This window comes from Tympanuchus pallidicinctus, unplaced genomic scaffold (assembly GCF_026119805.1).
Source record: "Tympanuchus pallidicinctus isolate F22 unplaced genomic scaffold, pur_lepc_1.0 scaffold35, whole genome shotgun sequence".
In the NCBI taxonomy this organism is placed as follows: Eukaryota; Metazoa; Chordata; class Aves; order Galliformes; family Phasianidae; genus Tympanuchus; species Tympanuchus pallidicinctus.
The window spans coordinates 2,135,159-2,162,870 of record NW_026294753.1 but is presented as its reverse complement, the minus strand read 5'-3'; the positions used below and the strand labels follow the sequence as shown (position 1 = coordinate 2,162,870).

The following is a 27,712-nucleotide window of genomic DNA, read 5'->3' as shown; positions in this document are numbered from 1 at the left end:
TGAATGGTCATTCTCTCCAGCTTTCTGTGTATTTAAGATTAACGGCCATTCCCTCAAAACCTCTTTGCGGACTGCTCCTCCCCCAAGCTGTTATAGTAATAGTTGTGAAGAGAAAAGCAGTGCGGATAAATATTTAAAGCTTCCTGAACTAACGTTTCCCTTTCCCCAGTGTGTTTATTTAAAACTTTTGCAGAACAAGGTATGGCCAAAAGAAACAGCACTTGCTGAACGATGACCTTTTTGGATCGTGCAGTACAATGCTGTAACGTCTGGGCCACAAAGAGAAGGCCAGCCCAAACAAAAACTCTGCTGTACAACTTCAGAGCAGCCTTAAATCTGCACACCTTTCCCTGAGCTGTCAGGCAGAGGATGGGACTTTCCATAACGGGGTGCTTTGAACTGTAATGTGTTTTATCCCTGCCTCGGTCTGATTTTCACCAGTCAGTAGAAATCAGCAGAACGGCTCTACTACAGTGATACAACCAAAGCACAGGCCTCTGTTGCTACGTTTCAAGCAGACTCCACACACACTTGGACTAAAATGTCAGATGAAAGACAAGGCAGCTTTTATTTTGCTACTCAGAGCCACTAGAGAAGCGCTACTCACGCTGAAGAATGTTCCTCTGCTCCAGTTCTTCTGCTGTGGGCCTCTGACTCAGTCGCCTAAAGGAAAGCATGGCAAGAGCATCGTGTGTTATCTGCTCATCAGTGGGGCACAAAGACCAGCAGCCACTGCTGTCCTGCTTGGGGCTCTCCTCCTCTCCACTCCATCAGCAGCTCAGCCACAGGCCCAAGCCAGGAAGGCACGACAGAAGCTCATGGATAACTTGTCAGTGCTGTCAAGCAGACAGGCTGGAATATCAACAGCCTGAGCATCAGCACGCAGCCTGCAGCTGTTCACATCTTTATATGCCAACCGTATTGTACAGCTTCTGTAGTCCTTGAGATTCTCCCCTCCCAACACATCTAACATCTGTAAGCAGCATTGTTAGGAGACACTGCTTAAGTGCTCCGCTCCAGGAGAGACTTCCAGCCTTGGTAACTGAGGGGAAAGCAACACTGAGCCTGCAGCCCTGACCCAGAAGCCCTGCCCAACCTGCCCAGAAGACCTGCCACGCTGCAGCAGAGGCTGCCTGGACAAGCAGCAGGTTTGCCCACGGTTCAAGCACACCAGCCTCCTCCATTCCTTTACCTGATCAGCGTCGTCCCGATCTGCTGCCGAATTTCATTCCACTCCTCTTTGCTTTTCCGAGGGAAGACAATCTTTTCTTCCTGCACCGTGGTGGCGTTCCCCAGCTTTATAGCCAGCGTGTCTTTCCTCTTCACTTTGTTAGCCAGCGTGCCTGCGGGGAGGGAGAGGGATGGGACAGGACTGAAGACTGCAGTGCCTGAGAGCAGCGAAATGAGCCACTGGCAGCTGTGCTTCCCCTAGGCCTTGCTCTCCCACTCACTACAGCTCCCAACTTGCTGGGTCTGAACACTACAGCAACAGCCAGCATCCCTGTGCGATGCCCCTCCAGCTGACGGGGTGGGACAGCACAGGCTGCCTGCAGCTAGAGGGGGATCAGCAACCTGCAGCTGGAGGGGCAGCATCTCGTCAGGTGAGCATAAAGGTTTGGCTGCCGTAGCCTTTGAAAAGGTAGGGGAGAGGACACGTGGTGCGTCAGAAACCAGGAGCAGCTGCTTTGAAGCTGTGTGAGCTGTTGCTGATACCGAGCTCAACACAGCCGGGCAGAAGCTCAGCCGAGAAAGAAAAGGACAGCTGCAATGTCAAAGCCTTACTGTTATGGCTTTCATCTTCTTCCTCATCCTCCTCCTCGTCTTTGTACAGGATGGGCCCCTCCGAGTCAGAGTCGCTCATCCCTTCCTCTCCCTCCTGCTCCTCCGGCAGGACCTGAGGCACCAGCATTGGGATGACGGTGATGGACGGCGCCTCCCCGATGTACACACGTGGGCCTGAATTCTGCTCCTCCTCCTGGTCCTCCTCTTCCTCTTCCTCATCGTCTGGACTAACGAGAAGCACACTATTACATCTCTTTGCACACCCCACAGATGATGCCCTGTTGGCTCCGCTCTGAAGGCTGGACAGTGAGGAGCCCAGGAACCCGAGCAGGAAGAGCAGCCCAGCCTCGCGATGCCCCACCATCCCCTCTCTCTCCAAAGCACAGGGTAAAGGCCAGAGACACTGCAGAAAAACTGCCCTCTCACTACCCAGCCTCGAGACTTCTGAGTTCAGCTCTGTTATAACACAGGACAGTCCTCCTCCCACTTCTGTTTTGCAAAGAACAGACTACGCAGGCCACAAATGGGCGAAATCCAATCTTGTTTTGTCTCAGCGCAATTAAAGCCAGGCCAGACCCCTGGCCCACATTTGTACTCTGCAATACATTTCCCTTTGCGAGTGATGAAATTCCAGGATCAGGGTGAATTTCCTGAGAAGACGTGTCAGGTTCCTAAGAGGCTGAAACGCATTCAGCCAATGGGCAAAAGGGCTGCAAAAACGCAGCACCCAGCCCAGCACGCGGCCTCTCAGCATCACAGCCCAGCGCTGTGCCTCGCTGTGAACCTCCCCCACGCCTCGCAGCTACTCACACTTTCAGCATCTCGATGGTGACCGGCAGGGACCTCGTCCTGCCCATCGTGCCGTTGTCCTCCCCGAGGCCGTCGTTCTCAAAGAGCAGGGAGTGAGCTCTGTGCGAGCCCTCGGCAGGGGGGGTGACGGGCAGGGGACTGGCCAAGGCCTGCTGGATCCGGATGTGCAGAGGGATCTGGGGCAGACGGGGCAGCCCGGGAGGTTCAGCAAAGCCTTGCTCTGCCGTCCGCTTCGACGCCTCCAGGGCCCTGAAGTCCTTGGGAGGAGGGGGGGTGTCCCTGGGCAGGTCCAGGGAGCGCGGGGCGTCCAAGATAGGGGTGGAGTTGGGCAAGGGCATGCGTGGAGGCTCCGGAGGGATGTGTGTGGGCAGCGGTGGGGATGGCGAGGGCGGTGGGTAGGCGGGCGCCGCGTGCAGCGGGAGCAGTGCGGGACGGCTTGTTGACACTGTCCAGTCACCTGGGGGCTTGGAGGGGAGGGCTGCCTCCGGTGGGTTGGTAGGCAGGAGGCCTCTCTTCGGTGGGAGAGGAGGGGAAGGCTTGGACAAGCCTGTGCCACTGTTTATTGCTTGGGAAAGTTCCGCTGAAAACAAACAAAAAAACACAACACAAAGGGTGTTTGCCAGATTCCCTTTGCTAGTGTGGAACAAGCAAAGTACTCAGGTGCCAGAAATAAGCAGATTGCAAGCCTCTAGTTTGTTCTTCCTCCAGCAAAGGTGAGACTTGGGAGAGCAGCCAGAACCAAGCAGGCTGGGAGAGGTCTGGGCATCCTGCTGCTTCGGGGAGAACAGCAGCAGCCCTCCAGTGACAGCAGATGGAGCTCGACCTGATCCAGCCCTGCCTCAGCCAAGGTACGCAGAGCACTTTGTGGCTGCATTCACAGCTCTGTTCGCAAAGGGATCAGAGACAACCACGGCAACCCGGACTCCAGCTGTGTCAACAACTCCCTCGCACATTCAACAGCTTTGGGGAAATCTCACCTGAAGGCAAAAGTCAGCAGAACTGCAGGCAGCAAGATGATGCTCTCCACCTTTCCCCTCCCCTGCTGGACCCGGCCCACGGACACCGCGCCACCGGCAGGCGGCGGACAGAGCGGCGGCCCTAAGCAGGGGCTGGAGGAACCTGCAGCCCCCGGCACCACGAGAGGGTGCTGCGAGCCGGGAGAGCTGCGCTGAGATAAGGCTGCATAGCTGCAGAGAGGTGAGCGCATTTTTGGGATGTTTTGCATTTTTAGACTTCCCTCTTGTAGATTAAGAGTCAGATTGTGCGAAACACCGAATGCCCTCAGCTCCCCATCAGCCTCAGACCCGGAGAGTTTCAGGATCCCCTCAGCAGCGCTCCAGGCCTGGTGGGGCCAGGCTCGAGTCACTGTTAGGAAAGGGCAGACAGATTTTGAAAGGGATCGGGCGGTTGGCAGAAGGAAGAGGAGATGGAGAAAGGTCAGGTGCCACTCAAACATCCCCTCCGTGAGAGGGGGGTCCCTCAGTACCGACCGGCACAGCTGCTGCCCCAGCCCTGAGCCTTGCTTTCAGCTCCTGTGTGCCTGGAGTCAGAGCATGCATCAGAGACCGGCAGAGAGCTCACAAAGCCAATTCCACTGCTGCTGCTTATCCACAGCAACAAAACGAGGCTTGCACGGCAGGGACAGCACGCATGCAGCAGTTACAGCCCATCGTGCAGGGAACGCACAGCCCTGCAGAGAGAAGCAAAACCACTCTGCACCTGCATTTGCACCCAGGGAACACTGCAGGGCCGGCTGCTCCCCTCCGCATCCCTGCAGCCCTGTGTGGGAGGGGGCTGGGGCTGAGCACAGCTTTGACAGACTGCTGTCTTCAGCCACGTTTTTTGTGCCACAGTTCCTCCTGCAATCAGCACGGGGCATTTCAAACACCACCTCTGATGTGTGCAAGCAGCTTAAAGAAAACAAGAAAGTATTTCATCAAGTGCTCAGGCACGGTCAGACTAATCAAGCTGGTCTGGCATACAGGAGTGTTTAATGCCATACCAAGGCTGCTTGCTAAACCTGCTAGAGCAAGAAGCCCCAAACAGAACGGAGGGATGCAGCCCGTGCTCCAAGCAGTGGCTCAGGCTGCTTCACACAATGCAGGCTCCCAGCCTCCCCAACCACACCTGGGTAACGCCTCCAGTTTCTGTGATAACAGTGCAGATGTGTCTCACTGATTGGCTCAGGAACCTCCCTAAGTGACCCAACCCAGAGGTCAGCAGGGCTGTGACACGCAGCAGTTTAACACATGGACTGAAGTTGTCTCATTTATCCCAGCAGCGCTGCACCTTTAAGGCCTATCAACATCCTGAACAGAGCAGGACCTCGCTCTGCTTTCAGAAGCTCTCCCCAAATCACCTCCTTGGAAAGCTGAAGAATTAAGTATCTCCAAGTGTGAAGATTAAGTGTGAAGATTCAGCTGGAATTACACAAGAGCATTCACCTGTGGGACGGTCATAGGACTCGTGACTAAGATGGCAGTGCCCTGTCACAGAGCTCAGAGGAGGTGCCTGACTACCACCCCTGCCAGCACGTGGCACAGCAGCCATAGCACAGCAGCCATAGCACAGCAGCCATAGCACAGCAGCCACAGCACAGCAGCCACAGCACAGCAGCCACAGCACAGCAGCCATAGCACAGCAGCCACAGCACAGCAGCCATAGCACAGCAGCCACAGCACAGCAGCCACAGCACAGCAGCCATAGCACACCAGCCATAGCACAGCAGCCACAGCACAGCAGCCACAGCACAGCAGCCATAGCACAGCAGCCACAGCACAGCAGCCACAGCACAGCAGCCACAGCACAGCAGCCATAGCACAGCAGCCATAGCACAGCAGCCACAGCACAGCAGCCATAGCACAGCAGCCATAGCACAGCAGCCATAGCACACCAGCCATAGCACAGCAGCCATAGCACAGCAGCCACAGCACAGCAGCCACAGCACAGCAGCCATAGCACACACTGCTCGGCACGACGTGGATTTTTGTTTAACTGATGCTAAAAGCATTGATTCTCACTGACTACAGCTCTGCACAGCAAAAATGTCACACGCCATCTACCACTCCCAGCTGTTCACAGTTGAATCCCAGCTCTGAGCGAAGCATCAGCATTTAAAGACAATCTTAAAACGCCTCTCCTTGCACCAAAGCAGGCAGGGGTTCCCTCCTGCAGGTAATGCTGGAGGAGTGCATGTTTGACACACTGGATGGCTTATGGCAGGATGCTCTGATAATGACACCGTCCCAGCACACGTGTGCCCAGGTTAAAACCTTTCAAGTGGAGACTGGGCTGCTTTGGGGAAAAACTGCCCCAAATCCATACCATAATAAAGGAAGAGATTCTCAGAGGCATGAGAACGCCCACCGCAGCAACTCTGCAGGCACTTACCTATGACGGAGCTGCTGTTCCTGTTGGTGGGTTTGGGTGGGGGGACGGGAGGCTGTTTGGCAGGGGCTGTGCTGGTGGAACTCGTAGGAGCAGTAGTGCTGGCACTGGTGAGAACGGGGGGCAGAGTCCTGGGGGCTGGGGAGGAGGCAGCTGTGGAAACGACTGTCTTTGCCACAGCGGGGGCTGTGGTGGAGGGGTCAGTTTTTGCAGCGCTGCTGGCGGGTGGGGGATCCTTTCCTTGCAGCTCATTTGCCTCCTGGGAAGTGGAGGGAGGTCTTTTGGGAGGAAGCAGAGGCTGGCGGGGCTGTGGCTCCTGAGGCGGCTCTGATTCGGAACCGGGATGGCTGCTGGATGAACCTGCAAAGAGATACAGTATGAGAGACCAGAAGGCAGCGAGGAGGCGAGAAGAATCAGATGAGAATTGAAAGCCAGCGCTACAAGAATCCCATCTGGCATGCAGCTGGTTTCTCACCATGTCTTTTCTTCGGTTCCTCGACCAGAACTGACTTCCTAAGGCTGGAGGACCTCGTGGCCTCCTCTTCCTGGCTGTGCAGGTTACCGACCCCAGGACCTCCGATGGGCACTGTGTGGCCATTCTTCAGTGCAGACGGATTCACCTTGTCTGGTTCGTCACCATCTGCAAGGGGTGGGAGGAGAGAAGCAGACAGAAGACATTCAGGAAGCTCAAGGCAGAGGAGACACAGCTGAGGTGAGCTGTAATCGACCCGCACTGGTTTCTCCCTGGTTTCAGGAACAGACCTTCAGTCTGCCTTGTGCAGAGGAGAGCACAGCAGCAGCAGCTGGAGTTGGGCTGAGAGCTCTTTGTTTCACTAGCAGCAAGCAGAATAGTGCAGTACTGTACCCCAGCAAGCAGGGCTTTCTTCAGCAGCTCCTTAATCTCCCACCTTATTTAGAAAGAATGCCACCACGCTTGAAAACCAATGCAGTAGGAAGCTGCAATCACAGCTAAGCTCCAGCAGCTTCCACACCAACCCACCTCAGGAGCAGTCACACATCGTGTGCTGCAGTACAAAATCCAGCACTAGCCAAGTCACTGCACATGAAGCAGCAGATGCTGACAGTGCCTTAACGTGTGTTGAAGCACCTCCTCTTTCCTTACGACTCCAACCCTGCATTCGGCACAAAGATCACGTTCTGCTCTTTGCAAAACACCCCACCTCCACTGTGACGGGGCAGCGCCTGTTCTGACTGTTGGATGCCTGTCTGGGCGTTGTAGTGAGGGATGTGGGTTAGTGAGGGAATACTGGTGGTAGGTGGACGATTGGATGGGACCATCTTGGAGGTCCTTTCTGACCTTGGTCTTCTATGATTCTGTGACTACTTTCCTTCTCAAGAAAACTTGAGTAAAAACGAGTTTGATTAAAGAATCTCGGCGTTTTCAGCCTGCCATCTCTCAGACAATTACGGCTCAGCATCAAGTGCCTGCGAGGTGCCAGACCTACTATGTGCCATTCCAGCTTTGCACTGGTTCCCCAGACCTCCTTCCCCACACCAAGGTGTTATGCAGGATCTGAACACAAAGCGTCAAGCTGAAAGCTCGCCAGGTTTTCTTTTCTGCAACAAAACAGCGCTGGTTCCTGCAAGGAGATGCAGAGCAGCTCTGCCCTGAAATGCAGGAAGCGCAGACAGCAGCAAGAGGGAGTTTCCTCCCCAGCCGGGGCTGAAACTCAAGAGATGAGCTGCAGCTTTTTATAGCAGTAATTGCCTCTGGCAAAGCCGAAGCTTTCAGCAGGGGAGGCAGACCAGCAGGCTCTTGCTTCCCCTTAGTCATTCACACCTGCCGTGCCCTTCTCAAGCAGAGCAGGGTGCTCCTGCTGCCCTCCTCACACCATTTCACCCCGCACTCCACTCCCAGGGCCTCCACCAGGCTCAGGAGCAGCAGCACAGGTCTCCTCCCTAAAGGTTTCTGGATTTCTTGTCACTGCCAACTTGCCTAAGAAAATTAACCGACCTCATAAGAGCAGGTTTTGAAACTGCAAATAGAACAACCTACCTCATCACCTTATGACTGCCCCGCTGTCTAACAGTCATGGAAGTGAGGGATTAAGATAACGCGCTTCCTAATCTGGCCCTCCTGACAATATCGATCGCTCCCTCGTACCTTGGCTTTATGCTTTATTCAGATCATAATCATCTTCTGTTTCTTAAGCCCGATCAGATGACTGAAAGCAGAAAGTTGCCCCCCCTTGCAGCCACGCTTCTCTTACACCCTCACAGTTTGGAAGACCTCTCTTCTGCCACCACTGGTTGGAAGTTTGTTGCACAGAGCCTTTGATCTCTCTTCCAGTTTCACCCCATGACCTCACATGCTTTTGCACCACAGCGAATCCTTCCTGCAGCCCATCACTTACACCCTCGGGTTGCTGTAGGTGGCTCTTATTAGAGGGCAGCTGCAAGCAACCCTGTCAGTTTTAACTCCAGCGTTCCGTAGCTCGGACTGAAAACCACTTTTTCACTTCCACTTTTGTATCTTCCTTAGAAGAACCCTGACATTTGCATCAGGTTAACTCTGCAGCGTGGCTTTCGAGGTAGTTATGCACTGCTCTGCTCCACAGGCCACGCTGCCACCCAAAGCAGTGCCCAACACCTCCCAGCACAGCCAGGTGAGCAGATCTGCTTGAAAAGGTATCCTGACAGTGTGGCCCCAGCTCAGCCATCGAGGATGGCAGAAAGCAGGGAAGGTTTCTCTGAAGGCAGGGAAATCTTAGCTGTGATCAGCTGTACCACCGTACCACGAAGGTTCCCATCTTCAGCCCCTGGAGGAAACTCCCCTGCCCAGGCAGCCTGAAGACATCAGATGCTTTCTTTTTCCAAACCCAGAGCCTTCAAACCTGAACTCTGAGGTTTGCCTCTCCTGCAATGGACGGAGTGCAGCTTGGAGCACGGTCAGAACAAACCAGAGAGGCTGAGCCCGTGGTGATGGGGGCTGGGCAGGATGGGACAGAGAGGCTGGAGCAGGACAGGCACGAGAGGGACATGATGGGGTGACACAAGGGACGGCCCTGCCCTCCCCACTGGCAGCAGGACGGGGGCTGCACTCCCTGGGAACGTCCTCCTAACTGAGCACACTGCCTTCCTGACCAGCACAGTCAGATGAGAGAGGTATTGAAAAGGGTGAGACGGACAGGCAGGAACCAGACCAGCACAGAGCCCTCAGATTCACCTCCCGGAAGGGCTGAACGGTGAGGTTTTGCCAGAGGAAGGTGAGCTACACAGAACACAGACAGGTGAGGATAAGTTGGTTTGCAGACTCACCCTGCTCAGGGTCTTCCAACAGAACCCCTCTTTTTACCAGCTCCTCTCTTGGCTTTCGCATTGAAATCTTTCGTTCTAAAACTGGTATTAAATTAAAAAAAAAAAAAAAAAGCACTCAGAAAACAGGGCAGGACAGAAGTTCAAGAAGATACGGCTTTTTTTTCTTTTTAAAAGACAGGTCCTGCAGAGGAAATGAAAGGGCTTCAGGTTTCATTGTATGGTACAGATTAATGAGAGGGCGGGGGGACTGCGCGCTCAGGCCTGAGCAATGCCTCCCTTGCACAGCAGCCTGGGGAGGTTCCTTCCAGGAAGGAATTTGTTTGTCTGAAACTACATGGCAAGGTGTTCAGCAGAGACTGCAGGTGCCGGCCCACCACCCATCCCTGCTCTGCTTCTCACACGTGCCAGCCCTCAGGCCTCCTCGCTAGCTGCAGGTCTCCCAGGTGGAAAAGGGACCCTCCCACCCCCCCTTTACCTTCTGAAGTCTCTTTAAATTTATCGCTGCTTTTCTTTTTCCTCCACTTCCAAGGTTTGAAGATCTTGCCGAAGCCTGAGAACTTGCTTTTCCTCTTGGTAGGAGGTGTGGTGTCGCCCGATTCCAGCACGTCGACCCCCATACCCGCATCACTGGGGGGGTGATCCACCTCTTCAGCTGCAGGGAGAGGAGCACAGCGGTTACCCCAGTGCTGCACACAGCTGCTGCCAGCTCCCAGCCCTTGCGCAGGGGGCAACGGCGACGCACGCTCATGCAGAGAAGGTAGCGAGGTTCCATGCCTTCACATAACCATCAGCAGTTGGCATTCGCTCGGGGAGACGAGGGGGGTTTCCCAAGTTAACAGCACAAGGGTGGCTGACAGGCAGCTTCCTCCCGAACCAGGGACCCGTGTCAGTCAGCGGTGTGACAGCTTCGCCCAGGAGCACGCATGGCTTTGCTGCAGTTGCAAACCTGGTGCGAGACACAGCGAGCAGCACGAGCACGGATACCTCGAGGCCCGTCTCCATCTGCACACATGGATGCTAGCAGCCCCGTTGCACCAGCTGCTGGTGTTGGACTGAGCCTCGCTGCTTTTTCTTCTAGAAACACAGCCAGCATCGCTGGCCAAAAGCAACAGCTCCACAGGAAAGCAGCACAATGCAGCCTGCGCTCCACCTACGGCGCACGGGGTCTCTGGAGAGCAGCACGAGAAGGACACACAGGCAGGAAGGGATGCACACAAAGGAAAAGTCCAACTCACTGCAGCAGAAAGCTCCTAAAGAAACAGCCTGCAAAGCAGAACCGGAGCACAGAACCCTGTGCTGGTGGCTGTTCATGGGGCGTTCGATGCACCGTAAGGGACTGCTTGCCATCAGCAGAACCAGGGCTGCCTGCAGCAGACATCACAGTGCCCACAAGCAAAGCGACGCCAGCTGGTGGCCGCAGTTTGCAGAGTGAGAACCCCACAGCTTCAGCACTGCAGAAGCACCACGCTCCATCCAGGAGCGCTCGCCGTGTGCAGAACAGGCTGGGACTGACTGCACTTGTGCATCTCGTTTCGGAGCCTTCCAGCCAAACGCTCTGCAGTTTGCAAGCCTTCTGGGATCACAAAAGCCCTTTCAGTCGGTCTCAGGCAAAGCCTGCACGGAGTGCTGCAGAAAAGACAACACCCCCTGGGCCACACGGTGAGGTCAGCCAAGAATCCCTTCTCCCAGGGCTAAGAGATCGGGAAAGGAATTCTAGGGGAAAGCCGTGCTGCATGCAGAACAAAGAGCTAGAAACGTATTGTTGTATCACACAAATATCCACCGTGGAGATAGGCTGCAGTGTGAAAAGGCAGCTCCCTGTCAGCACAGGGAAGAGCAGGCCAAGGACAGGAAGGAAACCAGGAAAGCCCCAGTGCTGACGTTTGCTGGAGCCCTACGTGCAGCTCTGCCCGATGTGGGATTTTGGGCTTGGAGCAGACCCCATGCACAGCTGAAATGAAGATGGGGAACAGAGGAGCAGCACAAGGAAAACCAGAGGGAATTTCAACGCTGGGATCCAGATCCTGCGTGAGCAGCACAGTGCTGAACCAAACGATGGAGCACAAGAGGAAATCCAGCCCAGGATGCAGGTTGGCAAGGAAGGGATCCACTGCTGTGCAGACTGGAGGGGAAGAACGACCTTCAGAGCCAACTGCGGCCATTTCAGACTTGACCTACGGCGCTCAATGCTGCCCCGCTTCCTCTCCCCCAGCTCCACGTTTCCCACAGCCGAGGGCACCTGGGGGAGAACTTTTCCTTCTCTAATTTTTTCTCCCCTTTTATTATGTTGTTTTATTTTTCCCCAACCAACCCCTAGCAGAGCTCACCAGAGGCGGTAAAAAACCAACGCCAGCCAACTTTTCCTCAAAGAAAGGTCACCAAGGCGATGCCTTAAGAGAGAATTGAGATGGGAAGCAGCGTGCAAGACGTCAGCCCCAATCCAGGACGTTCTGCAGCTCTACCCTGCGATTCTTCTGCCGGGACAGAGGGAGGGAAGGAGGAAGGACGCACAAAACACCCCCAAGAGGAACCGTCGGATGCTCAGAGGCCCAAGTACCACCCAGAAGGCTGCTGAGCCTCCAGCCTGCGCCCCAAACCTCCCCAGAATGCAGAAGACACACATTCCTGCACCAGGAGCAGCTGAACAGAGGGGAAAAGCCCCCGAGTAAGATTGATCCCAAGGGGAGGAACTGCTGCTGGATGCCCTCTCAGGGTGGAGCTTCGTGCCAGGCGCGCAGGTGGATCCACCAGCCAGGTTTTGCTGCGATGTTCAGCGCTGACATCCAACGCAGCTCTGCCTGCCTGCCACGCTGCCCCACCAGCCTGTGGGACTGCACTCAGAACCAGCTCTCAAACAACGTGAAAACAGCGGGTTTTGGTGCTCTGTGCTCAGCTCTGTGCCCAACAGCAGCAGCGAGGAGGAGCAGAGGGGCAGACGCTGTGCCAGCGTAAGGCCACAACCATTGTTTTCAGCATCCCCTCCACCCTGGGCAGAATGGAGCCCAGCACAGCGTGCCCACCTTATGGCACCTTCAGCCCCTGGGGTGACACTGATGTCCCCAAACCATCCCCCTAAGGCTGTATGGATGCATTCTGCCCCGTGCCAGGGCCAGGCTGCTTCCAGGAGGACCCACAACCCACCATCCCTTCCACTCTTCCTTCCACCATCCCTTAATTACCACGCTGACACGGGCGTTTAAAACAGTCTGTTATGATGCAATTATGAATTAACATTCGCTGCTAATTAGCAGGCAGATCAGCTGCTGTAGGTGTGCTTTTAGCCATCTGCGTTTTAAATACCCTCATTGTTCAGTGATTGCTCAGGATAGTGCTCACACTGCCCTGGAAAAGGACTTTTGTGCCAGCCACGGCCCATTCCCAGCTCAAATTGACACCAAGAGATGTGGTGGGCCTGGCTCCGCTCAGCACCCAGGCTGAAGGAACCTGCCCCACTGCTGTCCCAGGCTGGTAAACCTGTTTTAAATTTCTTACAAAGGTTAAATGAGGTCTTGGAGGCCTGGGCGAAGCTGGCAGTCCTCATTAGAAGGTCAAGAGCTTTCCAATAAGCGGGTCTCAGCGCTGCAGAACAACCTGGTTTAGCCTTTCTGCAAAATGCCCACTGCAGGAACACAGCCCTGGAGCTGGGGGAGCCCCCCAGGCACCCCTTCCTGCATAGGAAAACCTTGGAGTAAAGCCTGCTGCAGTGGTGCATCAGGCCCAGCACTGCCAGGGAGCGAGAGGAGGGGGCTGTTCACTGCTTTCAGCCATGGGTGGTGCTGTGTGGGGCCGGATTTGGGCTTGGTGGCCCATGGGGTCCCTTTCAAGCTGGGGAAGCCTGCGGTTCCACGCCTGCCCCAACCCACGCCTCACAACCCAGCAGGTGGAGGAGGCTGGGGGCTGTGCCCTGTCCCCCCACCCGCAAACACCCTGCCTGTATCTTCTCCCACCACAAGGACCGGGTGAATGGGAGCTGTCCAAGCAGCAGATTGGCGTTAAGCAAAATGCTCAGACTGAAACAAGCTCGGGATCCATCCCAAAAACGGGCACTGCTGCAGCTTTCTGCCTCTTCCTGCATCCTCAGGCCGCACCAACAAGGAGGGATGCGGCTCTCAGGCACGGAGCCACCGGGTGCCAACCCCCCCCCTGCAAACTGCCATGCGTTTGTGCTCCACTCCCGCAATTAAAATGCCATCAGAGAAAAGCTCTCCTCCTGCTGCACCCCAGCTAGGTGTGAGCTCTTGTGCAAGGCCGCTCTGCTGCAATGTTTCTCCTGTGTCAGCGGGAGCAGCTGCAGCCTCGCAGGTGGGCTGCAACACGTCATGGTCAGCAAGGGGCTGCGTGCCGTCCCTTCCCAAAGCTGCCATCAGGCGTGGGGCTGCGTCACTGCTGAGCAGAGCGAAGCTTTTCCTCCTGCCACGGCACAGTCAGCTCTCGTTGGGTCAGAGTGGCAGAGCTGTGATCTGTGGGGCAGCTGGAAACACTGCAAGCAGTGATGGGGCCAGCCTTTAGGAAACATGGACTCTGTTTGAAGGTTCGATGGCCTCACCGCCATCCCAGGCAGGAGGAGCTGCTGGGCGCAGGCAGAGCTGACCCTCACCTTTCAAATCAAGCTCCAGAAGAATCTTTGGTTCAGTGCTGAGCCCAGCACCAGGCATGGCACCAACCACAGGCCGCCCCTCTGGGAAGGGCTGCAGCTCAGAGGGAAGGGACCTGCAGCTCTGGTGGAGAGCATAAGAGCAGTTACAATCAGAACCAAGCTGTGCTGAAGGGCGGCCAGCATGGAGTGGGTCCTGGGGAGCTTTCAAACTGCTTTAATTTGGGCCACACACCACCACGAGCAGCACAACCAGGGAGGAGTCGGTGTTGTTTTCGGCTGGCACATCACGACATGAGCTGAAAATCACTTCAAGACCCAAACAAAGCACAGCTGAAGGATGGGAAGAAACCAAAGCATCCCTAAACAGATGCTGACAATTCATCCTGACAATTCATCCGACATTTCCAAACGGCCCAGGGGGAAGCTGCTCATTTCACGAACAAAGTGGCACAATCCTCCTTCAAGGAAGGCCTGGGACAGAGCTGCAGGATGAAGCTGGTAGGAGGAGGCTGAGGACACACTGCTTTCCTTCCCCAAGCCTCCGCAGAGCCCTGGGCTGCTCTGCCCCCATCATCTCAGCACACATTTCTGATGGAAATACCATTAAGGCTGAAGTATTAAGGAAACTCTTTGGACAGACGCTGCTTGCTTCTGAGAGCAGCCTGAAAAGCTTTGTGTCCACTGCCTGAACGGCCCAGGAAAGAGGAGAACCCCGACCTTAAACCACTACAACTGCACTCACAGAGCAGCTTCAGGCAGCCCATGAGCAGCAGCAGAACCCCCAAACCCACAGACCTGCACCAGGAGAGCCCCTTCCCCTGAGAATCACCAATATCTGGTGCTTGGGCTGGGAGAAAGAGCAGAAGGGGCTCCTGACAGCCCCCAGACCCAAGGGGATGCTGCTGATGGCTCCTGACCGTACAGAGGAGGCTGAAGTCCTATTTCTCCCTTCCACTCTCCCTCAGCACCACTTATTTTTAGCAGCTCTTGAACACGACCGGCCGGAGCGACCCGGGGGTGGCAAAGAAAAGCCACCGGTTTCATCTGTGCCCAAACAACACTTGGGAGGTTCCAAGTTCCAAAAGTGAAAAAGAACAGTAGACCCTTGAGGGAGGGGGTCAGCTGTTTCAGTACAAATATCAGCAAATTCCACGTTAGGGAACGGAGAGAGCAAGCAGCTCAGTGCGAGGTGACAGCATCGTCCTCGTTTCTGTGCATCGCAGCCCTGGGCACCGGTCAGCAATCCCCGTCCACCAGACCTCATCCCCTCAAACTCTGAGATGCAGAAAGCAGCAGGTGGGCGGCTGTCGAGGCCTTTCTCCCCCCCAGCACCGTTGCAGCTGCCCCCCAAGTGCTGGGACAGCCTGCACCGAAGGAAGCAGCCCTCGGAAGCCCCCGGGGCCGATTCCCAGCGCGGCACTGGGGGAGTTTCACCGCAGCACCAGCGCTGGACGAACCCTGAGCCACGCAGGTAAGGGATGAGCGATCCCAAAAACGCAGCCTGCAGCCCGGCGCCGGGGGAGAGAAGCGGAAGGAAGCGGAGCCGTTGCCGTGGGCTCCTCCCGGCCCCGCATCCCCCCAGCTCCCACCACCTCGACCCACCTGCAGCCTTCCTGCCCCACGTCTCCGCCGTTCCCTCGCCCTCCATTACTCACCCGCAGCAGCTGGATGGACCGGTCTGGAGAAGCGCGGCTGCCCCATGAGATCCCTTCCCAAGCCGCTCTCCGGGAGGCGGCGGGAGGAGAAAGGAAGGAATCCAAACCCCGGGAGAGCACCGGGGTCCTGCAAAAGGGTCACCCCACACCCGAGGGGTCCAACACGGCCTGAGCGGAGCTGCCTGAGGAGAAGCAGCCGCGGGGCGGCCCGTGGGCCACGCGGGTCCCGCTCCCTGTTCCCCAGGCACTTGATTCTCATAAATAGGCGCCCATGCCAGCTCCCCTGGCGCAGGAATGCCTGTCATTCCAGAGCTGTGCTGGCTGGGGCTGAAGCTCAGGAAGGGGAGGAGACAGCCACGCTCCAGCCACTGAGCTGCACAACCCAAAGCATCAACACCCCTCGCTCCTTCCTCACCGGGAGCGAGGAGAGCTGGGGCTTCGCTACGGCACAAACCCGAACCCAAACTGCACCATCCTGAGTGAGAAAGCTTGGCACGCTGAGCAACGGAGAGCTTGCGCTGCTCTGAGATGAAAGGGGATCTCAAAAGGAGCGCCGGTGCTGACGCGCATCGAGGCAGACGTGCAATAAAACGCGGTTTAGTGTCAGTTCTCTCTCTGCTAAAGCTAAAGGGAGGAAGGCAGGAGCAGGGAGGGCACTTTCTCGTTTCCATCTCGCCAAGGAGAACTGCTCTTTAAAAAGGAAAATAGGAGAGTTTCTTTTTAATTCGTGTCCCGTCTCGACAGCTCCAGCTGCAAGCATCCCCCGACCCTTTGCGTCGCAGCAGAGTTCAAGCACATCCACTTGGATTCTCGTTGGTTTGCCATCAGAATTCATTAGGATCCTGGTGACTTACAGCTGGGAGCAAGCAGAGGAACCCAAAGGAGCACCTGACCCACGTGTGGGGTGGGAGCTGGTCCCAAAAGGAAGAAGGGACAGCTGTGACATCTGAGATCCCCACCTGAGGGACAAACACACCTGGGAAACACCGGCGCCTTCAGCCCCTCTGCTGCCTTGTCACGTGCCAGCACACGGCCTGCTGCACTCCCTGCTGAAGCACAGCTGCAACCACAAGGGAGGACAGAGTGCCCCACATCTCCGTCAGCAGCAGGGCAGCAGCAGCAGGTGGAGGAGCGAAGGATCAGCGCACAGAGGTGGGCGGACCAGCAAATTCCACCGCCTCCATCAGCTTCCCAGCACGGCTGCTCTTCTCACCCACCCACCTCCGGCCCCATCTCTGTGCTCAGATAGCAGCCCGTCTTCCTGCCCCATCCTGGCAGCCTGATGAGGACAGACGGACTCGCAGGCTCTCTGTTTTGACACAAAGGAAAAAAGCCATTTTAAGGCCATTTAAATCCACAGCCAGCCGGCGAAGGCCCATAAAGCTCAGAGATCAGAGGCTGGATGCCTTCTCCAAACTGCGCATCAGCTGCACACCCTGGGAGGAGATGGGCAGAACCTCCCTGCTGCAGAGCAGCACACTCGCTCTGCAGCTGCCCAACTTCCAGAGAGCCTCAGTGCAGTTGACGCTGCATTCGTAGCGACCAAAGAGCGCACAGCTTGCTAAAGCACAGCAGCATATCAACACCCAACCCTTTCTTCTACACCAGTAAAGCACCCTTAGGTTTCAATGGAAGGTTTCCGTTTGCAGTGGGGCAGCCCACAAGCTGGCACAGCCACAGAGATTCAGTGCTTCAGTGACTCTCAGGGCTGTGAGCGCACAGAAGCGGGCAGCAAACCACTGCCACGTCCCTGCACCACTGATGAGGTCTCATGAGCCATCAGTGAGGCTTCACCAATGTTGTTGCTCGCTGATGCTTGCAGAGCTGTGCTGCTCGAAGAGCAAAGATCTGCAGATCTGCAGCTTTGGTTTGGGCTTCAGACACTTGAAGAATAGCAGCTGCAACTCTTCTTTCAGGGGGAGGAACACGGGGAGGAGGACAGCAGAGCAACGGAACAGCAGAAATTCGACCCAAAAGCAACATCAGCTGTTAATGCAGACACCTGCCTCAGCACAGCATGGGAGCAGCCCACTGCTCCCCATAGGGCACGGGGCAAATCTGTGACTGCCCACAGCCGGGGCTGCACAGCTCAGCCCCCAGCCAAGCACATCCAGGGGAAAGAGCCACGCGTGGTGCAAGGGTGCATCACACAGGTGCTCCCCTCTCAAGTTTCCCTTCCTCTGCACCCAGAGCAGCATCCCAGTAAGACCCAGCACTGCAGCACTTCCAACCTGCCCACGCACAATGCAGGAGGAACCTCTTCCTGATTGTTTCACTTTAAAAATCGAATGAAACCCGTAATGAGCACAAGTATTATTAGCTGCTCTATTAGAGACACTGTTGTTCACATTTCAGTTCGCACCGACGTGAAACACCGCATTCATCTCCAGTGACTCAGGCACTGACATCCCATGATTCAGCCATGGGCACATTAAGGACTTTTGCATTACCCAACCCTGCGGATGGAGCCGGTGCTGTGAGCCCAGCAATACTGGGCGTTTTCCTTCCCAGCCCATCGGCAGTCACTGCAGGAAGCCCAAAAATGCTCCCACTTGAATCCCAATGGGGATTCCCAATGCCCACAGGAGCATCGTGCCGGGGCTGAAGGGAGGAGAAGAGGGGACAGCCAGCTGTGGATGCCCTCCATGGCAATCTGTTCAGCAGCCAAGCTCAGCGGGTTGGCAGAATGAGAAACGGGTGTGAAAACAAGACGAGGCTGCCCACGGAGGTGCCCATTTCTGGACTGTGCTCAGAAGGAGATGCGGAGGAGTTGGAGTCACCCGTTGCAGCCCGGTGGTTGGGGCTCAAAGGTCACAAGCCAACAACGTGACGCTCTTCCTTTCCCCTCATGTGGTATGAAAGCCATCCTGGTGTGGAAACGGAAGCACGTTTATTTATAAGCCAGCTGGCACTGCATTGTTCGGGTCCTGCATGCTTTGATGAAAGCTGCTGCGTTGGATGAGACGGAGCAGTGAGGTAAGTGCTCCCAAGCCATGTGATTTCCTCCGTGCTTCCTGAGACTTTTCCAAATGGGAAACTCCCATGTCGCAGTGTTCCCGTCCCCTCGTCCCCACCAGTGGATCAGTGAGGTGGCGATGGGGCTGGCACACCAGGCAGCACCCTGATGCCACGTGCTCCCTGCTAGGGATGTCAGCAGCCCACAGCCAACGTGGTCCCATGCAGCCCAGGAGCCGAGCTGCACTGAGCGCAGCCATGTCATGCTGGAGAAGGAGAAGCCCGGCTGGAATCCTCAGAGGAACAAAAGGAGCACTCACCTGTCCCAGGGAGCTCTGTAACAGCTCTAAGAGAAGGATGTGAGGTCAAGGCACCCCCTAGCCTTGTTTCCCAATGGAAGACGCGGGACTTGCAATGGGAGCACTGAAAAAACATACCTTCAATGCCTCCTCACCATTCGCCCTAATTACTTACCGCATATGCTAAATATTTTCCTGTTTACAGATGAGGGAATGCTAAGGAATGTAATCCTGAAAATTAAAGATTCGCTCCCATCTCAGCCAACTTGAGGGCTGTGGTGATTCACAGCCAGGCTGTCCTTCAGCAAGGGAACCTCCAAAGCCAACAAATGACTTTTTGGAGCACCTTGAAGCAGCATGAACAGGAGCGCTGGTCAGAAGCCAGAGGAAGCACAGATACAGGATGCATTCCAGCAAAGCAACAGCATATTCCCAACAGCGAAGCGCTCGGAGGCGAGATGCCCATCTGTCACTTGCAGCTATATTATTAGGAAAACGTGAAGCAGAAACATGGAGAACATTACATTAATTATTCTGTTGCTTAGGGAAGAAACAGCATTGAGCTTAACTCCTATTTTACCCATTAAAACCCTCAGACAACAAACACAAAGAGAAGAACCCACCAAGCATCATCACCCAAGGCTTCCTGTTGCACAGCACTGGAAGCAAAGCCAGACAGAACGCCCAGCTCCAGCACAAACCCAGCACACCCCTCTCCTTCCAGAGGTTGCACGGGGTCTGATCTGGTTCAGCACCTCTCCCACTGACCCGGATGAGTGCACACTCTCAGCTGCTTGCCCTCCTGGGCAAACCCAGCACACTCAGCATGCCCTGCTCCAACACCCCGTGGCTTTACGCTGATGTTATGGCAGGCAACCCAGCCCTCTGGCAAAGGGTCACCTGTAAGGCAATGGGACAGGACAGGCTCTGCAAAGCACTGCAGGCTGCAAATGAACAGCAGGAGGGAGCTCTGCCCACGTTCATCGCCAGAGCCGCCATCCCAAAGCTCTTCTCCTACCCGCAGTCCTTGCAGATGTGCCATGAGCAGGGCAGGAGGATCACCAGCAGCCTCATTTCACAGAATCACAGAATCACCCGGGTTGGAAGGGACCTCAAGGATCACGCAGTTCCAACCCCCTGCCCAGCAGGGCCACCAAACACACACATTCAGATCAGGTTGCCCAGGACCCCGTCCAACCTGGCCTTGAACACGGCCAAGGGGCATCCACAACCTCCCTGGGCAGCCCGTTCCAGGGCCCAACCGCTCTCCTTGTAAAGAACTTCCCCCTAACATCCAACCTCAATCTTCCCTCCTTCAACTTGGATCCATTTCCTCCTTTTAAGGCCTGGCAGAAGCCTCACAAAGCACACACGCCCCTCATCCCCAAAACCCCAAACTGCAGCACGGCATTTCAGCACGTCCTCTGCCTCACGGTGCTCGCTGCAGGCCCCAAGAAGCCCAATTACCCTTCAACACCTCCAAGCCACGCTCTGAAGTCACATTTTTTCCCCATTACCAGCAGGCAGCACCGGTGCCAGGGCATCCCACCGCCCCGCGCTTGGCTCTGCCCAGGGAGGCTCACAAAAGCCCCATGGTTCTGCTGCTGGGGAACACCCAGCTTCCACCGCACCTGCTCTGCCCTCATTATCGACCAGGCCAGAAACTCCTCATTAAAATGCAAGGCGAGTTTGGCACACAATCTCAGCTTCTGATCATCTCGAGCAGATTCGGTTGGAAGAGAAAACCAAGTTTCCTGCCGTGGCGCAGGAACTGGAGGGCACAGCACACGGATTTGGCTTCGCTCCCTTCGAGCCAACAAGAAAAATACCACTTTTTTCTTTTTCTTTTGCACCCGTGCAGCTTGGATCTCACCCACAGTTGGCATTTCTTTCTAACTGCTGCTTTAGATGCACACACCAGGCACAGCAGCTCCTTCCAAGCACGCCGTGCCTTGTAACGACAGGCCTGACCTCCGACTTGCACAAATCTGCCTTCTGAAACAATGCGGATAAATATTTGCCCCATGCAAGAAGACAGCTCTGAGGAACCATTCCAGTTTATCAACTTTGTGATTCACGTCGATACAAGCTTCGTCCTCTATTTAAGCACCAAGATAACGACGGGGAGCTCAGTCCCATGGGGCTCCCAGGAGCTGTGGCACATGGCAGCAGTGCCACCCCGCCAGCACCCAGCTCAACCCCCAGCCCAGCCCCACACATCGCTGTCAGGCAGCACGCAGGTGTCAGCACACAGCAGCGAGGCCGAAGGTTGAACCGTGCCAAGCAAATGCTGTGGCGCCAGCAGGACTGCAGCGCTGCGGATCGTCCCCTTCCTCACCCCTTTGGAACCCGATTGCCTCGGAGAGGGCAGTGAAACTGCCCAGATGTGAAGCTGGATGTGAGCCCTGCGTGCCCTCCAGCAGCACAGCCCCACGGCCTCAGCTTTGTGCCGGGAGCAGCCGTGAGTGTGGAGCACCCAGCCCAGCTCCGGTCCCCAAACCTAACACTGGTCATGCGTCATCTTTGACTCACAGCTCTGCACAGACAATGCCATGGCAATTGTTTACAGTGTCAAGGACATTTCATATAATTAAAGGAAACGGCCCAGGATTAGATAATACCAACAGCCTGGGAGGCACGGCTCGTCATCACCTTGCAGCAAGCTCTCTCCCTGAGGTTGTTGCCTACTGCAAGTAGGACCCCTCACATCTCCCACACCGACTCCTCTGCCCTGGTGCTGCTCTTGGGGCCCAACACAGCCACCTTGCCTGGCAACAAGCATCCCGATCCCAAAGCAGCACCTAAAAATCCCAAACTGAGACCAGCAGACAGCACTCCTGCACTGCTGGTGGAACATATGGATGTTTGTCACAGCCCACTGGGAGCGCCTGTGGTACAGCCAGCTGCAACTGCAGCCTGAGCCACGAGCTCTGCAAATATTTGCTCACCTTCTCAACTCGTGCAGCCTAAGAGTTACAGCGTGCTGCAATTCCAGGTATGTGAGCTAGCAAGCTCACAGCCAAGCCAGGCAGGCTCGCTCCTTAGGCCTTCCTCTCCTTGCTGCCGGATGCCCTTGGTTCTTGTGCTCTCCTGCACTGCTGACACAGCAGTGGATCACACAGATGGCTTAAGGACCCCCGGGACAATGCTTCTGAAGACCCCCAGCAACCGGTGCTCAGCACATCCCCACCTCCTGCAGCCCCTCCCCATAGCAGAGGGCTCCATCCTCACAGCATCCTCGTGGCTCCTCGGGACCTGCTGCACTGCAAACCCCTCACACTGCGACCCGATGCTTTGGGGACACGGCGCCAGGAAGGCAAGGCAAACGGCTGCCTCGTCTCATCCTCGTCCTTCAGCTCTCTGCCTTAGAGATGGGCTCCAGGGATCTCTGCTGCAGAGGACGGAATGGCTTTTCAAGATGAGAGGCTGCTCAGCGTCAAAGCTGCTTTTTCCTCCAACAGAAATACTGCAGTGCCCCACAGCCCCCCCACGGGAAGGCTGCTCAGTGCTGATCAATGCTTCACCCCGAGCAGACAGGGAATGTCAGGGGTGCCACTCGCTGCAATAATCCCATTACAGAGCTATCCGGAGCAAGCAGTTTCCTCCATATTTGCAAGATAACGGGATTAGCTTCGTGTTCAACATCATTTCAGCCTAATAATTGCAGCATCACTCCTTAGGCCCCGCTGCCATCGACTCAACGGGGGATTCCCCCCCCACCCCAAACAGCCCCAGCTTTGAAAGCCCTTCATTAGCATCGGCATCTTAAGTTAATTACTTGGAGAGATTTTCCATCCCTCCCCGAAGTGAAATGCAACTTAACCCCTGCAACACGCTGCGCTCAGACAGAGCCGGCCGCTGTGCTCCTCGCAAGAAGACACGCTGCATCCCCTAAAACACCCCCTTATTATTCCCGACCTCCCCAGCTCCTCGCAGCCCCATTTCCCCCATTATTTCCCCCCATTATTTCCCCCCATTATTTCCCCCCATTATTTATTTCCCGGAGCTCCGCCGGCCGCCCCCCCCCCCCCCCCGGCCGACTCACGATCGCCCCCCGGCGGCCGCGCCGCAGCACTGCAGCGCTCAGTCGGAAGGAACGGCGCTGTGCCACCCGCAGGAGGCACTCATCATTTGTAAGGCACAGAGGAATGAAACATCCCCAAAAACCAGCTGCCAAGTCCTTTAGAAAGCAAGGACAGCCAGGATGGAGGGCTGCTTTTCCCAAGCTCTCCTCACACCCGTTAACCTGTGGTTATCACCTGCCCGTCACGGCTGGCTCAGCCCCACACCAGCACGAAGCCACTCCAGGACGTGGATTTCATGCTGTGTTTGAGGAGACGAAAACCACCTCCAGAAAACAGCTGGGCTCCTTCCCAACACTGTGCAGAGAGCAGCTTTGTTCAGTCAACCCCACTGTGAGGGCAGCAGCATCAGCAGCAGCATCCAACCCAAGGGCTGGGTTTGCCATTCATCCGCAGGCATTGCTGCTGTGTGACCCAAAAAAATGCTAACAACAATGGCTCCATTTAAAACAAGCATTCGTACCTCTGCTCCCGAAGAGGCTTCTCTCTCAGTCCCAATGAGATCCACTACTGAAATCAGGTGGCAAATGACAGAAAGCAGCACTGCAGAGGGCGACGTGAGCGTCAGGTCTGGGCTGAGGCCCTCCAGCAGTGCCCTACTTACCCAGCGAGTCGGCTCGGATTGATTACACGTCCTATAGAGCCTTATCTCTCAATACAAGGAAACTGTTCAACTCAATCTGAGCACTGCAGGTGCAACACCTCTCCCTCAGTGCCAGCCTCCGCCCCACCTGGCTCCTGGCAGCCCATCACCAGGTATTTCATTCCCACACACCCGCAGCAGAGCCACCAGGGCACGACGAGCTCTGCTCTCCTCCAGGCAGAGAAAGCTGCACAAACTGAGCACCCACAGCTTCACCACAGCCCAGAATGGGGTCCTACAGCGCCAAGGTCACCTGCGGAGGCAGAGCAGTGCAGGCATCCCATTAACCACCCCACGCACCCTGGGAACTGCAAGCTGAAGAACAAAAGAACATCAGGATTGTGTCCCAAAGGGTTTTGCTAACCTGCCAAATGCGCTCACCTACTTACAGTAATGCTTTCAGGCAGGTTAGCCAGCGTTCTGTGCTGCACCTCGTTTAAAAGTCAAATGGTCCCAGATGAGCTCAGCACAACCCTGCAGTAAATGTGTCTCCGGCACATTTGGCCTCTCGCAGCACAGCACACTTCAGCCATAATTAAACGTTTAATCGCAGGCACTCTGGCCACTTTGGCTCTTCTATTGTGTTGCACAAAACAGTTATACTGCTGTATAATATATTGCATGAGGGAACTGCGGCTCGCGCCTTCCTGGAGGACAAACCTTCCCTGCAGGGCATTACCCAAAGGAGCAGCGTGGCTGTGCTTTGAATCAGAGGTGATCTGCAAATCCATCCGCTCGTGCAATGATCACGCACTCATTTCCCAAACTCTGGAGCATCTGCTGGCACTTGTTCAGCCACACATCCTGCTGGGAGCAAGGAGCAATGCTGGTGGCACGGCAGCGCTCCCATTCCCAGCCCCTTCCTCTCCTCAGACTCCATTTGGAGTCCCAGTGTCCAAAAGCAGCAGATCCATATCACGCTGGTTTCCTTACGAGGCTCGCAGCCCAGCAGCCAGCACAGATGATGAAACAAACTGCTGCTTTGTCTACACAGAGCTTAAGAACCCAAGGAGTATTTCCTTTCTAGTTGGAAAAGAACTGGCAAAAAAGTAGCACAGCAGGAGACCGAGGGGATGAAAGTCGGTCGTGAATACAGAAATAACTACAGAATATTCTTCAAGCATCCATAAACTCCAAGTGTTATTCTGGAACAGCGTGTGCAAGAGGCTGCTCACGTTTCCCAGTTCTCCCAGCAGTCGCCTGCAGTTGCCCCCAGGGTCATCCCAGTGCCACCAGCAGAACTGTAAGCAGAGCACTGAAGGTTGAAGGAGAGCAAAGCCTTCCTTGGAGGAAGGCTCAGAGCCTGCTGGACCAGCAAGCTGCTTGCTCTGGAGCTCTTGGCCTGCGTCCTCGTTAGGTCACAGCACCACCACTGCATCGCCCCCACGAGGGAAAGGGCTGAAAGCAGTTTGAGAGGGGAGCAGCGCCTGGGAGAGGGCAGCAAACACAGTGCAAACACCCTGAGAACAGAAGGTGATGCTGCGCCTCCCTGCAGCAACAGGAGGATCCGAACGGGGTGAGATGCTGCAGTGCCACTGCCCTTCAGATCAACAGCTGTGCAGGTGGGACCCTGGGATGAAGGGGAGCTCAGCCCTGCACTGCTGTGTATTCAGAAGCCATGTGCTGCTCTCACCAGCTCCATCCTCACACTGATGGCTCAACTCGGCGCCACACAGACCCCAAATCACTGCCAGCTCACAGTGCCATCACACAGCACAGCCTGCTTTGCTCAGTCCATCCATCCCACAGAGCAGCAGCCATCCCATGCTGCCGTGGCTGCAACACACGCACGTCTGGATCAGCACAGGCCAGCTGCAAGCACCTACAGACGCTCACTCAGGCCCACAGCCCAACAGGCTCCTGTATGCTCTTCTCTGTACTTGGAAAAATAACCCAGGGTAGACTTGAGAGCAAATTTTAAGCTGCATACCTGCTCTAAAATGTGCACCAACAAGCTCTGAAGCCTCCCTGCAGCCGCATGGAGACCGTGCTTCCACCAGCCCTGGGGGGCGAGCACAAATTAAAGTCTGAAGACAACAGCACGCTTCATTTTTAATTAGCTGGGGCACCCAGCCAAGAGGAGCTCCCCCACCCACTGTGGCCAGCGAAGCCTGACAGCTAAAAAGGATTTCTGCTCGGCTGTGCAGTCCCTGTGGCCATTCGAAGCACACCAGCTCTGAACACGCGCCAATGCGGTTAAAACAAAAGCCAGCCATGCAGCATTGGGAGGGCAGTTAATATACAACCAGGTTAAGGACAGCATCAAAAAGCACCAGGCTCTGCAGGAGCAAAGGGCACGGGCTTCAGCTCCTGCACGCAGCTCTGCCTTACCTCATCTCCAGCCCCGGTGCCCGGAGCAACCCGGAGTCCTGAGCTTAGCAGCACCTGCAGAATGAGCGTCCTTAAAAGCAAAGTAATTAAAAAAAATAGCAATAAGAGACCCATTTGTTTACTCTGCTTTGAGTACGGGGCTCTCAGCTCCCAGCATTGAGGACACAAAGCTTCACGATCAGCTCTGGGGGTGCCGAGCGTGCAAAGGTTGAGCCCAGGTTCTCCATCCTGAAGGGGAAGCAGCTCTACTTCACCTGATGAGATGTGAGCGTAAGGCCTTTCACATCTGCTCCCATCAGCAAACAGAGCTCCTGGCAGCCCGACAGGCTCCAGCACACCAACACAAGGAGCAGGGAGGGACGTGAAGCTTTGTGACAGAACGCAGCCGGCCACGGGCAGCCCCAGCAGAGCCCACAGTGCTGCTCGAAGCCACGCCGTGAAGGCTGGAGGGATGGAACAACCCGCCCTGCTGCTGCCTGCACCCCAGGGCCGAGCAGGGAGCTGCCATCTGCACGGCCACTGCTCCCACCTCCATGGGAAAGCTTCATCTGGGATCAGTTTTGCCACAAGCAAACTGCAGGGGAAACGCCATCGCCAATTAAACGGGCACCTTGCACCAACAATTAGAGGGCACAGCAGCAATGCTCACCACCAGGATTATAAGGCTGATGTGACTTCAGGAATGTGTGCTTGGCTCTCTCCAAGCAGCTCTGCACGAAGGCAAGACCTGGCAGCCCCAGCTCCCCATGCTGCTGTCACACACGCTGCTCCTCGAGCTTAAAGGGTGCCATCACCTGATTGCACAGGAAGAGGCTGGAAATCACACTGGTGCTCACAGAGCTGCACAAGGTGGGAGCCATCGGCTGCCACAGTGTGGACATGGGCTGCCCACCATGCAAACCCCATCTCAATGGCGATGAAAACAAGGGTAATGGAAGGCAGTGCTTTTTTCCAGCACCCTTTTGGCACGTGGTTGGAACAGTCATTCATTACACTGGGTCAAAAAAGTGCTAGTTTTAGAGGAAACCAAATTCTTGCATTGCTTAAAGCTGAAAGGAAGGAGCTCGCTCGCCTCAGGGCAAGTGGTAAGCTGTGCCTAAAGCAAGAGCTTTAAAGCCAAATTTCAATTAAAAACTTCACATCTTCTGCAAGACAGAGCAGCCCAGGGAAATTAATACAGCAAAATCAGGAGCTAGCAGCTGATTCCTCCTTCTGACTTGTCACTGCCTTGCTCCAATCACACACCAGCTCAATGCTCCTGGCCTCCTCCCTATCAAGAAAAGGGATGTTGCTTGCTTCCAAGAGCTTGGGATATTGAAGAGCCCAATTCCAGCTCGCAGGGAAGGGAGATTTCAGAAGAGATCCATCGGCTCCAGCCCACACCAGTTGTGCAGCAGAGTTGCAGCTGATGCAAACCACCTCATTTGCAATCATCTGCCTCAAATTAAAGACATGAGGCTCAAAATAACGAGGTTCACTGCAGTGCTCATCCGAGGAAGAAGGAACAGGTTCACAGCCTCTACAGCATCACAGTACTCACCAGAGCTCTCCTCCATTCCTCCCAACCAAAGATGCTCCGAGCAATTCCTACGAAAACAGGAAACAAAAGTGACACACAGATTAGAATTCCAAGCGTGACCAAAGCCCACGTTTAATTTTACTTCTTCACCAGCACAGCACAGCCGTCGTGCAGAGAACACAGAGCACAAATCCTCCCCAGGACACGCAGACAAGAGAGCAGCGCCGTCCCTCTGCCTCAGAGCTGCACTCGGTGCTTGGGGAGGAAAAGTGAGACAAAGCAGAGGTGCAGCACTCACAAAGCTTTGGTCACAGAATCACAGAATCACCTGGGTTGGAAGGGACCTCAAGGATCACGCAGTTCCAACCCCCCT

At 55.6% G+C, this 27,712-nt stretch overlaps 1 protein-coding gene across 8 annotated transcripts in view; it reads right to left on the bottom strand.

Annotated features, from left to right (window-relative positions):
• Window positions 1-27,712, bottom strand: part of PHACTR4 (phosphatase and actin regulator 4) — a 42,213-nt gene that overhangs the window by 4,849 nt on the left and 9,652 nt on the right. For 2 of the 8 annotated variants that reach the window (XM_052699121.1, XM_052699122.1), the window contains exons 2-10: window positions 27,361-27,407; window positions 9,734-9,910; window positions 9,259-9,339; window positions 6,455-6,619; window positions 5,983-6,339; window positions 2,593-3,172; window positions 1,783-2,009; window positions 1,193-1,343; window positions 608-663 (exon numbers count right to left, since the gene is read on the bottom strand). In XM_052699121.1, the coding sequence (XP_052555081.1) occupies window positions 608-663; window positions 1,193-1,343; window positions 1,783-2,009; window positions 2,593-3,172; window positions 5,983-6,339; window positions 6,455-6,619; window positions 9,259-9,339; window positions 9,734-9,910; window positions 27,361-27,376 (1,810 nt within the window). In that variant the 5' untranslated portion in view covers window positions 27,377-27,407. Of the gene's footprint in view, window positions 1-607; window positions 664-1,192; window positions 1,344-1,782; window positions 2,010-2,592; window positions 3,173-5,982; window positions 6,340-6,454; window positions 6,620-9,258; window positions 9,340-9,733; window positions 9,911-15,510; window positions 19,907-25,419; window positions 25,492-25,820; window positions 25,891-27,360; window positions 27,408-27,712 lie in introns of those variants that run through there. The other 6 variants (XM_052699125.1, XM_052699126.1, XM_052699123.1 and 3 more) reach the window with 6 other exon arrangements.